Below are 17,500 nucleotides of genomic sequence, written 5' to 3' on the forward strand. Positions count from 1 at the left end.
GAGGATACATGCAAATTCACTTTCAAGACCTTTTTAAATCCAGATTTGTACTTTTTTGCCCAATCAAGGTGATTCTTAAATTTATACTGTTTTTTTTTAATGTTTCTTCAAGGTGAGGTCCAATGTGCCTCTGTCAGTGGTAATGTGTTAGCCACCAATAACAGTTACTGTAACATTATGGTTTCAATAGTCATGGGTTCCAACTCCCTTGCCACCTCGGCTTTAACCCATTGACCCCCTGAGAGAGAGACACTTAATAGATTTTACTCTGTCAAATCAAATCAAATCAAATTCGTTTATTTCTGCCTCTTGCAGTTTAACGCCAGATGATTTTAATCATGAATGGGGGGCATCCTAGGTCTTTTGAGGTGTGAATGGGTTACAGCGTAAATGATAGACGACATGTTTACAATTAAATGAAAAATAAACTTTACGTACTGTAAACAGGACCATCTTACAACCCAGCTCCCAAGAAGATCAAAGGGAATATAACAACAACAATAAAAGCCAAATCCTTCACCATTACTTATTAGCTAGAATGCTTATACTATTATTGCAAACCTACATGTATCAATACAACACCTTATCAGGGATAGATGCATTGCAGCAGAATGTAAATGAATAAGAATTATTGGTGACAAAAGCAACAGCACTAAAAGCTACGCATACCTTCCACAAGCGATTTGTGTCACAACTTTGCCCATTAATTCAAACACCTGATGAATGAAAGTACAAGTAACAAAAGGCAATAAGAGTGTAGCATTCCTACATCAATTTCTTCAAGACTTACAGATCTTCATGGGCAGTGATTTAGCTCATTCTTTATCTAGATGATGGTGATGATGATGATGATGATGATGGAGATATTTATATTCACCCTTAATTATACATGTATGATCACACCAAAGACTCCAGCATAATCTTCAACAGCTTGTGGGCATCTTCTTCTTTTGTGGGTACCCACACAGTCATGGCAATCATATTTAAATTACAAGACTTGCAGTACTCACAGGTGTCCTCTAGGGGTAACGAATGGTATACATGTAAAATGACCTCCAAAGTCTTGGAACTCACAGACTTCATCCGATCTCGAAATCTTGAGATATGTCCAGGTTTGACCCCAATTAGATGCACACATATTTCAATAAGCATCACAAAGTGTCCCCTTGCTCTTCTCGCCAACTTCAACATTACTCGTCTCTCAGAAGACAGACAATTTACGTCACAAAATGTCCCCCAAATGCTGCTCTTTAAGTAAAGATTAACTGCTGCATTTACCCAAAGCTAAAAATAACGCTAACCTTTACCTTAAAGGTTTTTCAGGGGTTTCATTAGAAGCCAGTCACCGGCGGTATACCGCCATCTGTTTGTCAGAAAATTGTCTCTCACCGCTGGCTACTCTGCCTTGATTTTCACTCAAACCCTTGTAAAAGATAAGAGTGACCGCCACTTACATTGATTAGCCCAGTCATCTACTGCAAAAGTTATTGAAACCCCTGCCTTATTGTTGAAAATAGGTAGCAAATGCTTAGACTTAAAAGGACACTTCATGTTGGATGTCAAAATTGGGCGTGCATCTAATCAGGGTCAAACCTGGACATAACTGAAATCTTGACAGCCTTTGCACAGAGTTTCGAAGTCTGTTTATAAATTATTGCAATGTGAAGTCTTGCATGTCTTGGTCTCAGATTCTCAAACTGGGATCTCGGCATCTCGGCAAGTCTCGGATTTTACGATTCGTCACCCCTTCCTCTTTGCAAAAAAGTGTGACTCACTACTACATGTACACTAAGAACTCTAAACCTTCCTCTTTTCAAAAAGTGTGACGGTCCTTCAAAGGACATGTACAAGCACAGCTCTGAGGCCTTTAGCCTAGCATCTTTATCCAAAAATACTTAAATTAAAAGAGTAACCTTTTAGAGATTTCATCACAAACTTAAAGGAGCTCTTTTTAATCAATAATATTATTTTAAAAAAACCCTGAAGCATTTTAAGTTCCAACCAGTTGCTTATTGACTTTGGTTGAGAATCTTATCAGACTATTGTGTGAGAGGATGTTGGTTCAACTCAGGCCAGACTGCCACTCAGGGCCCGGTTGTTCAAAAGCCGATTAACGCTAATCCAAGATTAAAAATTAACCAAGGAGTTCATTTCTCTATTCCCAAATGCTTTTCAACGCTGATATTCGGCAAAACTTTACATAAGAAGTAAATCTTGAAAAACAAAAAATAAGCAAAAGAAACTTTCACCAAAAAGTTGAAAACATGAAAGAAAAGTTTAAGCTAATCCTGGATTAAGTTAATAGGCTTTCGAACAACCGGGCGCAATCAACTTTGCATATTATAGCCAATCAATATTTTCAACACCAAGGAGAACCTGTAGCACTGTACATGTAAATGTAAGGTGTGCATGATGTGTTTAAAAATAATAATTTCAAAAAAAGTTGGCCCTTTTAATTAGCTGAGAAGAAACTCCTGCCTTAAAGTTTGTAATCACCTGCAATATGGTTACAATTTAAAGCCTTCTCAGAGAAAGACCATAAACTTTAAGCCACAGGCCTCTGTCATTAAATTCCAGGGGGGCAATACTCACAAGGAGTGGCCTGTTGCTGTGCCTGGCTTGGTTATGGGCACACCATCAAATAAGTGAAGCTGTTCTGGTTCAAATGTTTTTAAACCAGTTCAATTTGATTTTCCTTTGTTTCAGATTATGATCATGATAATGAATGTCAATTGAAGAAAACTTTGAAAACCTTGAGAAAAAATTTGTACCACAATAGAGCCACACTCTGTTATGTGACCCTCATCATCTGGGTGGTGAAACTCAATGAATGTTGGTCCATACCGAGTCCAACACACAACATTTATAAAGTGCATTTATTATTTATTAGTTTAAAAGGTTGGCAGTTGTCATCTTACCTTACGAGGATTGAACTCATCATTGTAAGAGTTATGTCCCAGTTGCCCATAACTTCCCCAGCCAAATGTAAATACCCCACCATCCTCACAAAGATAAAAATGATGAAATAAATATTTTTTTGTAAATAAATTCAATATTGTGAGGAAAAAGCCAAAATCATTAGGTAATAATCCAAATTAACTAAACATCTTATTTTCAACTTATCAAGTTGCCTACTAACAAGTGCAGCATATCAGAGACATGACGTGTTTTTTTCCATTGGTTAATTAATATGTAAAGCATTTTTTCCAACTAAGCAAACCAATCACATGCAGTAGTGTAGCAGCTCTCGTAGCATATAATTTGATTGGCTCAATACCCAAGCCGAAAACAAAGCAGTAAAGTAGCAACTCTGGTAACCTGCTATTGATTGGTATTGTAAAAGTCATTGTTTCAATTGTTTAGTCTTTTGTTTTTGGGTTAGGGTATTGAGCCAATCACATTATACATTACGAGAGCTGCTACATGACTCATCACATGATATATACCCCCTGAGATCGATTTTTTTGTCTAAGAAACTGGACTGTTTGCTTGATGAGTCTAGTTACTTAAATTTGGCCAAAATGAGATGCCTCCTTTTTAATTGGTCAATGTTACACATGTACTATCGGAATTGCAATAGAAAAGTACATAATTTTCAGTCAGAAAGTGCAACTGGATCCTTTTTTAAAAAATGCTTGTACCTCTGTCAACACAGCACTGTGGTACTCTCCTGCAGTAACATGCCTCACTCTTTGAGATCGTAAAGACTTGATGAGAACGGGCATAATACGATCTGAGACAAAAGTATGAAGGTCACTTGTGTGTGTTAAGAATGGCAATACAAATTATCCCTTTAACGCCCAAACCAGCCAGACGATTTTACTCGTCAATGGGGAACTCCTGGGAGTCAATGGGTTAATATAATAATTATTACCACTGAAACAATTATACAGGTAAATTAGCTTTGTGGAAGTAAAATTTGAAATACAGAATGATGGATATATAATTATGTTTTTCCAAGCCTTGATCCGGCCAGCTTTAATTTGCCTGGTTTGGCATGATTATTATAACAACTGAATGCAATGTAAGCAAAAACTGTTGAAAGTCAAGCAGAGTCTGCCAAGTGAAGGGTATAGAGATACAAAAAAAGACACAAATTCAGGCCAAAATAGGTAGCTGGCTCCACATTTTTCTGCCCCCATAATTTAAATTTGTCACTAGTCAGAGGTGCCTAATCTGAGAAACAGTATCACCCAGGGTCCGAGATCTACAGCAAATTCAGCACTTGGCCCCAACATAAATTTTAAAAAACCAGGATTTTCTGACTTTTACCTTTGTCATCATTAACTCCAAGTTGGCCAAAGCTGCAAGCAATACAAAGAAGGAATTAATGAATAAAGGGGTGAAGTCTTGAAAAAAAACATCATTTTTCAGGTGTACAGTACAAATGTTAAAGCGAAAGTCTACAATTGTACAGTCAGCTAAATGCTTCATAACTCTAAGAGAAGACAGTCTTACTGAGCAAAAATGATTTTACTCTGTCAGTGTCTAAGGCCATTTACAATTTTACTCCTCAATGAGGGAAGGTTCAGGATTCAATGGGTTAATTCTTACTATATGTCCTTGATCCCACAAACTACAATCATTACAAGCTTTGAATAAAGTATAAAATATACAATGAGTATTCAAAAAGCCTTACTTGTTTCTTCCCCAGCTGAACAAAGCTCCAGAGAGGGTCAAAGCAAAGCTATGATAACCACCAGCAGATATCTGAGAAAATGGCACACCGACTAAAGATGACACATGTTCAGGAACGTAATGCACAGAATTGGAATGACCAATTCCAAGCTGGCCATTTTTGTTATCACCCCAGGCAAATAAAAATCCACCTGAAATAGGAAAAAAAGTGTTAGCAATGAAAGAGATGGACAAGATAACTGATACCCTAGCTTACAAGCCTTCTCTGATGCATCCACATCTAAGTAGTATTATGATAGAACATTGTTTCTCCAAATAATACCTTTATTGTAATAATAATAATAATAAAATCCTCGACTCTGCTTCCACACGTTTCCAATTGAAAATCAAAGAAGCCATGCATATCCTTTGGGAGCAGCCATCTTTAAATTCCCAAGTCAAACATCTTAATTTATCCCTTTCATACTAATTAGTTTCTTTTCTTAGCCTAAACAGTTTGGTTTTTTCTGTTTTGTTTCGTGGTTGGGTGTTTTTATTCTGTTCTCGCCTTCATCCTTAATTATTCATGTTACGGTATATCTCACTTTGTTACACTATTTATTGCTCAACTTTAGTTTATTTCTCATTTGTCAACTGACGATGGATGATGTTTCATCCGAAACATGTATTGATTAAATATGAATTTCAAAAACATCGTATGGATCATCAAAGCAATAATAATAATAACACTAACGACTTACAATGCAATTTATTAAGGCTAACATATTTACTGTTGACCCAGTAGTTTTCAATATGGCCCTTAATCCATTTGAATTGGAATAATAGTAGAAATGTTGGTTTTTGAGGAGAGTGGAAAACCAGAGAACCCGGAGAACCTGGAGAAAAACCTCTCGGAGAAGAGTAAACAACCAACAGCAAACTTTACCCACATATGGCCACAAGTCCAGAATCAAGCCCAGGCCACATTGGTGGGAGGCAAGTGCAATCACCACTACACCACCCCTGCTTGAAGTATTATAAATACTTCCTACATGTATAGCTTCTGCCAGATCGATATCCTGTACATAGAGAAGGACTTATTTCCGCCCTTTTGAAAGGGTCAACCTCTCGTTTCTTCTTTTCAAGAGGTATTTTATACTTTTATTTTGCTGCATCTTGAATAAAACGTTATGTTATACGTAAAAACATGCAAGATGAAGCTCTCAACCTGCAGCTAATATAATTATTTTGCTAATATTTTCTCCCCCAAATGAGGCTTTTAAATGACATGATAAAACATAGAGCAGTATGTGTTTAGCTAGTTCTTCTAGTCAGAAGTCACTATCTCACAGGTACTGTACACACTTGCATAGGATGTTGCAACTACTTTAAGTTACTGCTGCATCTTTGAGTTCATGAGTCGCATTCCTCCACTCCAATACCAAGTCCCTGCCATTTTGGCTTTTACCTCCATCTTTAAAGTAGAGGTTGTTAACCTATAGCCTGTGTACATCCGCCTCTTTCCCTGGACAAAATCGGGGAGAGAGACGTTGACGTCTCTCTCCCCGATTTTTTCCAGGGGAGGAGGCGGATGTACAGAGGCTATTAACCTATTGACTCATGAACTGTCCCCCCCCCCCCCCCCACCCCATAATTCCCAAGTCAATAGGTTACAAAGGAATGAAATTATTTTTTCAGAGATGTATCCAGAGTGCGTCATTGCGTCCTGGGACGCACTCGTTTTTCTTTTGGGCGCATAGAATATAGAACAAACGGTCCAACTGGACACAGAAAAAAAATCAAATGTTTATGCAAATTACAAACTCCGGGAAAAACATGCAAACGGCATATTTCACAAGGAAGTTGAACATTTGCATTTCTCACAACGGAGAAATGATCAAGTTCCTTAAATTTCAAGATGAGCTGTTATTTCCGGATTTTTCCCATGTGTTGCATGACATGATCTGAGCTGTTTTTTTAGGCACGAGACAATTGGCAACACTTTCGATCTGCAAAGGATGATTAAACATTTAAGTCGAAGTTCAGTTTGTTGCATGCTTTCCAAGCGAATTTCAAGCATTGGTTTGCTTATCTTGAGCGAAATGACAGAGAATCCAACGGCGAAGTATGTTAAATTTTTGTTTTGTGCAACCCTTCACATGTTGATATTACATAAATTTTGTACAGATTCCAGGTGGACCCCCAAAATTTTGCAATGGACCTCCTAATTTTTCAAGAAGGGGTCCAGAGAACCCCAATATTTGAAAACCTGGATACATCTCTGTTTTTTGGAATACTTACATGTATCTTCCAGAAGAAATGATGACTCTAAACTATAGGTTTGCTGAATTAACACTTTTTTCAGCAAATGACCATTTCACTCTTCCAATTATGATGTTCCCTTCTTGGGATAAGAAAAGAATAAATTACCTTTAATCAACAATTACCTGTTGTGAGTGCAAGAGAATGCCTGGCTCCACAAGCCACTTGTGTTACCATTAAGCTATTTGTCTGAAGATGCTTCACAACTCTAATCAAAATAACATGTACTGATGCATCAAGGTTTTTGTAAACTTATCATGAAAGCAGCAAAATAGTCAGAGTCAAATTTGAAAACGCATACTTGAGATAGTCACACTCAATTCAACATTGTACAACATTAATTTGATGAAAATTCTGTGTATCACCAGCATCTTGAGACAGGAAAACGATCTAATTATTGGCTAATGCCATTCGACTAATGGAAACTTGTTGAGTGGACAGGGGTTTCAATAATAGCCAGGTAGCAGGTAGAACTACATGAGCCCGCCTCTGACAAGCCGAATACCCACCTGAAAGCCTCTTGATCCAGCAACAAAATTTAATCAGTATTCTAACTAGTCATTACAAGAGGAATTTTCCATCATATCTACAAAATTAATATGTAATATGTATGTGAAAGTTAAAAATCTGTCCATCTAGAGTGTAATAATAGCTAGGCTTTAATCCTGAAAACGTCGTAAAACGTACTGATCATGTAAGGCGGGTATCAGTAGTTAAAAATGAGCGAGCGTGAACATGAATAGTAATGGCGGACAAAAGACAATTACGTTGGCTATTATCATATTTTGGTCAAGAACCTGAACAAAAGAGGTCAAAGCAGATTAATCGGTCCGAAGGTTAGATACAAAAAGAAAGAAATTTTTTTTTTTTTGAAAGTGAAGATGAATACTACAATAAACTGTACTTAGTGTCCATGTCTCCTTTTCACGCATGTTCGTGAGGTCTGAGTGTTTGCAATTTTTTGAAAAATAAGTATACAGTAATAATGCTGAGAAAACACCAAAGTTTGCCCCAAAATGCAGGAAAATGCATCTCTCTCTAAAGTTTTCCGGGGGAGGATGCCCCCAGATTTCCCTACCAAGGAAGGGCCCTTCCAATTTTTCTACCCACTTGCACTGCCTAAACTACCCACTGGCAGGAAATTTTGTTGAATAGGGCTACAGTGTAGTCTCTATTTTGGTTCAACTTCGTTTATCATATTCAGTCTTTTGGAGTGCTTTCCTTTCATCAGAACTGGCCGACCAGACCCATCAGTTTGCAAAGAAAATGCAACAATTTGAAGGAACACTTGCATTGTAGTCCCTCACATTCTTCTGAAGAAGTATATATCATCCTCTACATGTTAAGTGTGTTAATTCGTAGTTCTTCCAAATGCCCAAACTGGCCGGTCAGTTCTGTCAAATGGAAAGCGTCCTTAGTCAGACTCAAGGTAGTGGTCATCATTGGTCATCGTGCTCATTATTGTCAACAATCTATGTTACTGTCATTATCATCATCATCATTAATTTTGTATTATTATTGGAGGTTTCAATGCATTTTTCCATAAGTACAGTCACTGTGGCAGCTGTGATCACAGCATGAGCCCAAACACAAGTTAGAGCCTGATCATGGCTAATAATAGGCCATTTTCGAAATATCAAATGTTCAGCTTGATAGTGAGGCAGTTAGGACAAAATCAATAGAAACACGGTGGAATGAATGTGAAAAATATTTACATATCATCCACTTTCCTTTGTCTTTGTCCTCACTGCCTGCTGAATTTTTAATATACTGTAATATCGAAAAAGGCATATTCATGCTAGCCCACACATAAAGCACAAACAATTGTTAACAAAATATAATTGTTAGCTATCGTTTGGACATCTATTGTTTCTTTCTATCTTTATGGTTGTTTGGGCTAACATGAATTACATTCCCTGGTCAAAGGCTAAACAAAATAACGATGCTAAGAGGCCCTACAGGCAAAGGTAGATCACTGGTACAGTATACTGAAACCCAGGGGTTACAATAACTCTTGAAGTAGATTCCTGGGCTAATCGATGTAAGCGGCAGTCACTCTTGTCTAAAGTTACAATGGTTTTCAAGAGTGAAAATCAAGACAGAGTTCCTGGTGGTTCACAAGAAGCAAATTTCAGCATAGACAGCAGTATACTGCCAGTCACCGGCTTCTAACGAAACCCCTGGAAAACCCTGAATTATTACTACTATCGGCTACTTACAGACCTTGGATGTGTCTGGACGTTGTTGTCTGTATTTCCTATGCCAAGTTGGCCCTTAGTGTTATCTCCCCAAGCAAACACAAGTCCGTTATCAGTGACAGCAAGTGTGTGCATTTGTCCACATGCCACTTGTTTGATAGTATGGGTCTCCAAAGAGACCACATGGCCTGAAAACGAAATAAAATGGTGAGACCAGTGACAACTGGTGTGCAAAAGCATTGTACACTGTATATTAGAAAGAAAAATAAGAATACGAGAGATGGGATGAAAAGGAGCAAGCATGGTGTGAAAGATCTGGATAAAAAAGAGAGAGAAAAAGAGAATGAAGGAAAATGAATTTAATAAAATACAAAAAAAAAAATGAATTTGTCTTTGTGCCGTAAGTACAACTAAGAAATATGTTCAATCTAATTAGGTCTACATATTCTTTTCTAAAACAATAGCATATATGTATAATTAATTTATTGTGCATGCATAATAAAGTAAAGACTTGCAAAGGAAATCATTCCACCTCATTTTCTCCAAACTTCCTGCTTCCTTCATATAAAGATGGTGTGTATGTTATGTCATCGATATCACTGCCATGTTGGATGACACAATGAAACTACTCATTTGTTGCAGTAATTCATCATACACAGTTGAACATTTAACCTGATCATTTAATGTCTCTCTAGAGGTGATTACAAAACAAGCTACAAATAGACCAAAAATAAAAACAAAGTAAAGCATAACTGTACCAGTTAAGAATGTATAATTATTGTTTGCATAAGAAATTAACACTGTAAGTCATAGTTAGGGCCCCGAAAGGTTTATCACTCCGGTTTTACTTTAAAAAACTAATACTTTTTTTCCGGGAAAAGAGTTCGCTTAATTTGATGCCGTTTCCATGGATGACAACACTTTGAACGCAATAATCACGTACGATCAAATTACTGTTATTAAGTAAATATGCACCCTTATTACACACCATAAGTTAAAACCTTACTCACCCAATCTTTTCCCATCTTTGTGATGTCCAAGCTGTCCATTCTCGTTATTTCCACAGGTACAGATAACACCGTCGTTTTTCAAGACAGCTGTGTGCTCCCAGCCACAAACTATCTCTTTTATCTCAGACAGAGGACAGAAACAATCCTCTACATTTTTTGGAGCAAGGTATGGTTCAACACCGATTTTTCCCCAACAGTACATGACTGGGTTATTCAAAGGAACAACACACTATTTGTTCGTGTTTTCGTGCCCTCATTTCCTTCAAAGATCAAGTTGTGGCATCTGAAATACCGAACTCTCCGCCATTTTTTCCTGCTTTCCTAGTTTAGAGCCCAGTCTAGCAAGTTCAGTGGGACCATGTGACCTTTTAAGGTCCTGGGGCCCGTTTCTCGAAAGTCCCGAAGACTTTTCGGGCTAGAAAAGCCATCACCGCTTGTTTTAGCCTGCAGAGCAGGCGTTTTTTGACAGGCGGACGCTTGTTCAAGGTCTAAAGTTCGTAATGGGCCGCCATTTTGAAAGCACACAGCCGGTAGAGGATTTCATACTGTCCTCCTCTCACTCAGTGCAATTTTTTTGACTGGCCTCAGGCCTCTGTTAGATGTCGGCCAATAGTTCTTACCAGAACAAAAGTACGCCTGCTTTGCAGGCTAACCGCTTGTTTTGGAAACCCGATCTTTTAACATGTTTTCAAGATAACAAAAAGAAAAATAACTGTGATGTTTGACGAATTAAATTCTCTCCGTTCTTGAGATACAAAGCAAGGGAATGGTGATACCCGAAAATGGCCCGTAAAATTTCGGGACTTTCGAGAAACGGCCCCCTAGGGCCCGTTTTTCGAAAGTCCCGAAAAGCCATTTGTGAAACTGCCAACCGCTTGTTTTGGAAAGCCGATCTTTTAACATATTTGTAAGGTAACAAAAAGAAAAATGACTGTGAAGTTTGACGACTTTGAAAATCCTATCCGTTCTTGAGATATAAAGGGATTTGTTTCACCCGAAAATGGCCCGTAAAGTTTCGGGATTTTTGAGAAACGGGCCCCTGGCGCCCAGCTGTTCGAAGGGTGGATAGCGCTATCTACTGGATAACTCAATTGGTTTTGCCGAGTGTTTATCCGCTGGATAGTGATTTATTCGGTAGATAGCGTTGTACACCTTTTGAACAACCGAGACCAGTCCGTTACACATGTGCTGATACAGACAGACAGACAGCCTTTAATTTATTTTGAGCACGACACGTTGGTCATTCTAGAGGACTTTTCTTCCACTCGTTCGAAAATTCAAGTTTTGGCCCACAGATAAAAAGTTTATATTTAAATTGAAGGAAGATATTACAACATGTTAATTAGAAAAAAAAAAATTCGTTAGGTTTGAGCCATTGTAAGGTAATTTTGACGTTTTAAAACAGTGTGGCGTCATAAGTGCCATCTAATTTTAGTAACATCCTTAAAAATTTGAAAATCAGTGTTGAAAAGATTACAGGCATTTTTGCTATACTGAAAGAATGTTTTTAAAGAAAACTCCATCTGAATCGGATAAAACGGCGCAAAGTTACGGAAAATCAGATAATTCAAATTTCCCGCCTTAATGCCCATATATGGTCAAAATTGGGCTGTTTACACGCAAAGAACATTTAACATATTGGTACAGGAGTTAAGCCTAAAATATATAAAATCAAATTTGTAGTTTTTTTGATTTAATATTTTTGGTGCTATGACGCGTTTTTCTCATTAAAACGTCATTACGACGTCACAATGACGTTTTCAGTGTAAAGTCACAAAAACTACAAATTTGATTTTATATAAGGCTTAACTCCTGTACCAATATGTTAAATGTTCTTGGCGTGTAAATAGCCTAATTTTGACCATATATGGGCATTAAGGCGGGAAATTTGAATTCTTTGATTGCTTATAAATTAAAGCCGTTTTATCCGATTGAAATGGGGTTTTCACCGGTAATCATAAAATCTCATGCGAAACATTAATATGCACTTTTTATCATTTCTTTTCTAAAATGCAAAATCCATACCAAATTTAGACATCATTTGTGACGTCACAATGACAGACAGATCACACGAAAAGATGGCAATTGCAAGGTAACTCATCAAAATTTGTACCTGCCAAATTTGGTGAAATTCTATGCCTTCTTTTTCTTTCTATGGCCTCAGACATCAATTTTTAGAGTCAGTGGAAAAAAAATCATAGCAAATGACCAACGTGCGATGATAATAAAAGCTATGCAGCTTATGGGGTCGTGGCTCGATCTTATGTTGCAATCTTATGGGGGCTTTCCTGGCCGGCCAGACCCATCAGTTTTCAAAGAAAATGCAACAATTTGAAGAAACACTTGCACGATAATCCCTCACATTCGTCTAGAGGAGTATATCTCTTCCTCCAGGTTTGTTAATGCCAGGTCTGACCGGTCAGTTCCGTCATATGGAAATCACCCTTGGGGCCGATTTTACACGCTGCGATTTTGGCGCATGCGACAAGCTTACGACACGCCTGTGACATGACTTACGATTCTCGCAGCGTTTTAAAACATGTTTAAAATGATACGAAATTTTCTCTGACGTACACGACAATCGTAAACGAGTTGCAAGCCTGTCTCAAGTTTGTCGCATGCGACAAGAATCGTACCGTGTAACTCAGCCCTTAGGCATATCAACGATAATAGAACGGATGATCGGGGAGGTCCAAGAAAAGCCTTTTTTTTTTTCATTCCTTCATAACCAATATTTCGTCATAAACGACCTAACATCTTTAAGGACTTAACTGACTGGCCAATACAAACTTAAAATTAAAACCATCAAGAAAAACACATCCGTCTCACATGAAAAAAAAAAAAAAAAAAAAAGCAAAACAAAAAAGTGTTGACAGTTATCTGATTAATACCGTTTGAACCGTTGGGTGTCACAGGATGGGTGTGTAAGTTCTAGTCCCTAGTGGGATGAGTTCAATGTCGTCCCGTGCGCGATCGTTGGAAAGAAAATAATGTGAAGCCCTCTGTAATAGAGTTGGAAAAAAAGTTGAAAACGGTCGTCGTCTTTTTTCCCTCATTTGGTACAACGTACAGCGTCAGCAAAAGCCTGCGAACGCAAACGTATTTCCGGCGGTCGTTTCTTACGTCTGCGTTCGCAGGCTACGTCAGCAAATGATATCAAGTAGATCAGTAAAGTTGCAGTCAATGTACTCACTTGTATTCAGTGAGAAATTGGTCTGATCTGGTCTGGTCTGGTCTGGTCTGGTCTAATCACAGTAACCGATTTTTCTGTCAGTGATGTACAAATGTAGTTGCATGTAAAACATTGAGTTCCACATTTGAATAATCCTTTGGAGGGTAGGTTCAAGTTTGTGGGGTAAACTGTAGTGTGGATTGAACAAATACGTCACCGAGGCTCTTGTTAGGGATCTGAAAATGTTTGTACAGCTTTGGGAGGAGGGGAGCATTTTGAAGTGTTTTTGACGATGGAGGCCGATAAAGAACGAAGGCGGTGTTATGAGTAAAAAATGAGGGAACACGATCATGTGTGTACAGTGGGGGCTACTATTGTAGCTTTGAGGGCCTTTGTGCGATTGAGGGCGTTCATACATTGGATTTTTTGTCTGAGGATGGAGAAGTTGTATCCACAGTTGTTGAGATACTGACGAGTTGTATAACTGAATGGTTCGAAGAGCTCGTTGGAAGAACATATTGACGTAAACGGACAACTGGACTGAATGGAATGGCTAGTTTATTATGCAGGGCCGAGGTTAACCGCGGCGTTTGTCCGAACGATGGCTTAGAGATCCGTATTAATCATACTGCATGCTTTTTAAAGACATATTTTGAGGTCAAGGAATGCAACGAATTTTGACGCACAATCAAAGGTGAATTTGATGGTAAAGTGAAGGGGTTAAAGTAAGAAATCAAATCGTATACTGAGGTGGTGAGGCTCAAGATCATGAAGATGTTGTCAAATAAACGAGTTCATGTAGGAGGCTGAAGAGGTGCTTGATTAGGCGACGGGGGGGGGGGGGGAGAGTGACTGTTTAAACTCACCACTTCGCACATGATGAAGCCATGCATGTAACCGTAGCTGCGCCCTTTGTCAGGAGATAAAAACTGTTGTTGAAGTTTTCGAGGTAGCAGAGCGGCGAAACAACAAGCTTAAGGTAGCGCGCGCGTAAGAGCGGCCGTTGCCTTGTGGACGCGCGGTGAAAAGTCCAAGTTTATTGGCTGTTAGCCAGTTATATATAAAGATTTTGAAGTTCATTGTTGACTGTTGTTTCCAGATTTTTCAAATTTTTGTCCGCATAGAGAATGTTAGTGTCATCTGCAAAGCTTAAGAGGTAAAACCTTAATTTATTTGAGCATCTGTGGATGTCATTGACATATAGCAAGAAAAGCAATGGTCCAAGAACTGATCCTTGAGGAACTCCACATCCAACAACGGCTTTATCTGATATATAATGATCTACTTGCGTTGTTTGGGTGCGATTTTCTAGATATGAGGAGAACCAACTGTTAATTATTCCACGAAAGCCAAAAGCTTATCAAGCCTTAGGATTATCAGAAGACCACCTAGTAAAACTCCTCGAAAATCCAAAAATGCTTTATCTCAATACCGGCCTCATCCATTGCACTTTGTGCGCGACTCAGGAGCCGAAAGAGAGAGACAAAGACACAGACTGACTCAGAGACAGAGAGAGTCTTTCAACCCATCCTCGATCATTCTCCAAGGATGGCTTCCAGATGTGCCAATCTTTTAAGTTGTTTGTTATCTTATATTTGGTGCGCTAGTGTACGTTATACTTAAAGTTAATAAAGCGAAATATAATTAATCACATCGTATCAAACCCCGAACCCGACCCCTCTACCTTCCCCGAGTTTATTGCATCAAGCCTGGGGCCCGTTTCTCGAAAGTCCCGAAACTTTACGGGCCATTTTCGGGTGTCACAATTCCCTCTGTATCTCAAGGACGGAGGGGAATTAAGTCGTCAAACTTCACAGTCAGTTTGCTTTTTGTTACCTTGAAAACATATTAAAAGATAGGCGTTCCTTTACAAGCGGTTGGCAATTTTACAAATGACTTTTCGGGCCCGAAACGTTTTCGGGACTTGCGAGAAACGGGCCTCTGGCCCGTCGAGTTCACTGTTCTTAGGTTCAAATCCATCAAGGGTCATCAAGATTCGTATTCTTCAGCAAGCAAGGTCCCATTTGAAATTGTTATGCGCTGTCTCAAGTCGGCCCTTCCTTTAGTTGGTTTGTGTGTAATTATTTCTGTCAGGACGCCAGCTTACAAGCTAAATGCAGTCGGTACGGTTAGAAGATGCAATTTTTGTCTCGTGATCATCATTGTCAAGAATATTGTTACGTATGTATGTATCCTTCCTTTGGCAGGACACACACGAACCTCCTTTTCGACTGCCGAGGGCAATTGTGACTGCAGAAATTCTACTTGCAGCTGCTGCCAGTCCATCGTTTTATCCCGTTTCAGCAATCTTGGTGAGAACGAGAAATAATTAACATTTCAGGACTAAGCTCTTCTGTTTGGGTGTTTGTTTTAATGTAACACTATATAGGGCAAGTATGGAGGATGGATCTGACTGATAACTATTATCGATACGGTTGCTTTTTTGCTCGTAATTATATAGCATCATCTAGAAAATCTTATACATTATGCTTAGCTTTTTACATCTTTCCTTTCTACACTCCTCTGCGAAGGAGGCCACTAACAAAAGAGATTTGCAACCTAAGCACCATTGCCCTCTGGACGGACACCTTTTGGACGGATTTTGATAGGTGTCACGGTGAAGAAAATCTCCCTCGCAGTGTTGTGTGACCACAGGAGAGTACTTGATATTGCATATCGGTATTTTTGCTGCTGAACGCTCGTTCATTCCCGTTATAGCCGACAGAAAAAGAAAAAAGAAATTATTACTTTTTTATGGTTTTACAGTCAAACCAAGTGAAGCGTACCCCTCAACATTGCATTAATGAAGTGATTATTTGAAACTTGAACCCGCTAGTCGTTTCAAGAATGCAATAATGAATTGATTATTCGAATATTGAACTCGCTCGCTCGATCCAAGAATACGGCTAAATTCGCTAACGGCTTCCGTTTTCGAAAAATCAATTCACTGTTGCGACTAGTAGGTTTCAAACCTACTAGTCTTTTCTAGAATGCAATACTGAATCGTTTTTTCGGAAACGGAACCCGTTAGCCGTATTCTTGGATCGAACGAGCGAGTTCAATATTCGAATAATCAATTCATTATTGCATTCTTGAAACGACTAGCGGGTTCAAGTTTCAAATAATCAGTTCATTAATGCAATCTTGAGGGGTACGCTTCACTTGGTTTGACTGTAATCCTATAAAACAGTTATTTCTTTGCCGGGCCGTTTTGCGGCTAACAATTCAATCAGAAAAGAAGATGTTGCTTCCAAGATTAAGTAACAACTGGAAGTTGATATTTACTAATCGAACGTCATAGATTGGGCGTTAAAGAAGCTTTCAAAGGGACACTTTGGAAAAGTAAACGCTAAACTTCCGGCTGCTATTTTCCCACCTCTGAACTCGAAAGTCTAAAGTCTGAAGTCCGACAAAGTCCTCCAGTGGGACCACGGGACGGGACGGGACCTGGTTCCGGGCGTGGATTTTTTAATCTCACCCTCCCAACACAAAAAAGCACACAAGAGATTTGACCATGATAACCGACTCTATTTCTGACCCTTTTTTATCTTTTTGATCTCTGCAGCGTGCGTGAACGTCACAGCTGGCGTCAGCAACAATGTAAGGACACATGTTTTTCTGTACTAAGACCCCAATATGAAGGGTATAGAAAATTTAGAGGGAGGCGAGAGCCATTTTTTTTTTGTCACATTTAGTCTGAGCGTACTGGTAATACTCCAATGAAATTACTCCGTTACAGAACAAATTGCAACTAATTATAACACTACATAAGATTGTTAAAAAAGATAAAAAAAGGCCGACGCCCCCCACCCCCACCCCCTCCTACATGCGACTGTCCCTATCGTAATTTTAGACTTTCTTGGTAATGCGTAGCGAAATCCCTTTGTTCGTTTTTTTTTTTTATCGTTTGGTTGGTGGACAACGAGTGTAATCAATAGATTGTTTCAATGTTCTGAAAAATTTTTAACGCCGTTTTTTCCTTTTAGAACGTATCTTTTACTCTGACTTTGGGTCCCGACCTGTACCTCCAGGGCGACTATTCAGGTACTCAGTTAATTAAAGAGCGAAAGAATAGAGAAATTTATCATTGCAGTTACGTGAAACGGCAAAAGGCTAAAGACAGAGAGCTATTTGCTGTAAAAGCAAGAAATTTCTCTTATTTTAACCATCCTCTCCTGTGG

At 38.7% G+C, this 17,500-nt stretch overlaps 2 protein-coding genes across 3 annotated transcripts in view; one reads left to right on the top strand and one right to left on the bottom strand.

Moving 5' to 3' along the window:
* LOC138032647 (probable E3 ubiquitin-protein ligase HERC4) overlaps nt 1-10,482 on the bottom strand; it is a 52,441-nt gene extending 41,959 nt beyond the window's left edge. For both annotated transcript variants that reach the window (XM_068880355.1, XM_068880354.1), the window contains exons 1-8: nt 10,148-10,482; nt 9,163-9,325; nt 7,065-7,147; nt 4,640-4,829; nt 4,273-4,304; nt 3,642-3,733; nt 2,919-3,002; nt 670-716 (exon numbers count right to left, since the gene is read on the bottom strand). In XM_068880355.1, the coding sequence (XP_068736456.1) occupies nt 670-716; nt 2,919-3,002; nt 3,642-3,733; nt 4,273-4,304; nt 4,640-4,829; nt 7,065-7,147; nt 9,163-9,325; nt 10,148-10,349 (893 nt within the window). In that variant the 5' untranslated portion in view covers nt 10,350-10,482. The remainder of the gene's footprint in view (nt 1-669; nt 717-2,918; nt 3,003-3,641; nt 3,734-4,272; nt 4,305-4,639; nt 4,830-7,064; nt 7,148-9,162; nt 9,326-10,147) is intronic.
* A 4,798-nt stretch (nt 10,483-15,280) lies between these two features.
* The window catches only part of LOC138031217 (uncharacterized), a 4,198-nt gene continuing 1,978 nt past the window's right edge, over nt 15,281-17,500 (top strand). The window contains exons 1-4 of the mRNA XM_068878889.1: nt 15,281-15,442; nt 15,527-15,631; nt 16,885-16,919; nt 17,306-17,363. Of these exons, the coding sequence (XP_068734990.1) occupies nt 15,355-15,442; nt 15,527-15,631; nt 16,885-16,919; nt 17,306-17,363 (286 nt within the window). The 5' untranslated portion in view covers nt 15,281-15,354. The remainder of the gene's footprint in view (nt 15,443-15,526; nt 15,632-16,884; nt 16,920-17,305; nt 17,364-17,500) is intronic.

The sequence above is a fragment of the Montipora capricornis genome, chromosome 14, assembly GCF_036669925.1.
Source record: "Montipora capricornis isolate CH-2021 chromosome 14, ASM3666992v2, whole genome shotgun sequence".
Classification (NCBI taxonomy): Eukaryota; Metazoa; Cnidaria; class Anthozoa; order Scleractinia; family Acroporidae; genus Montipora; species Montipora capricornis.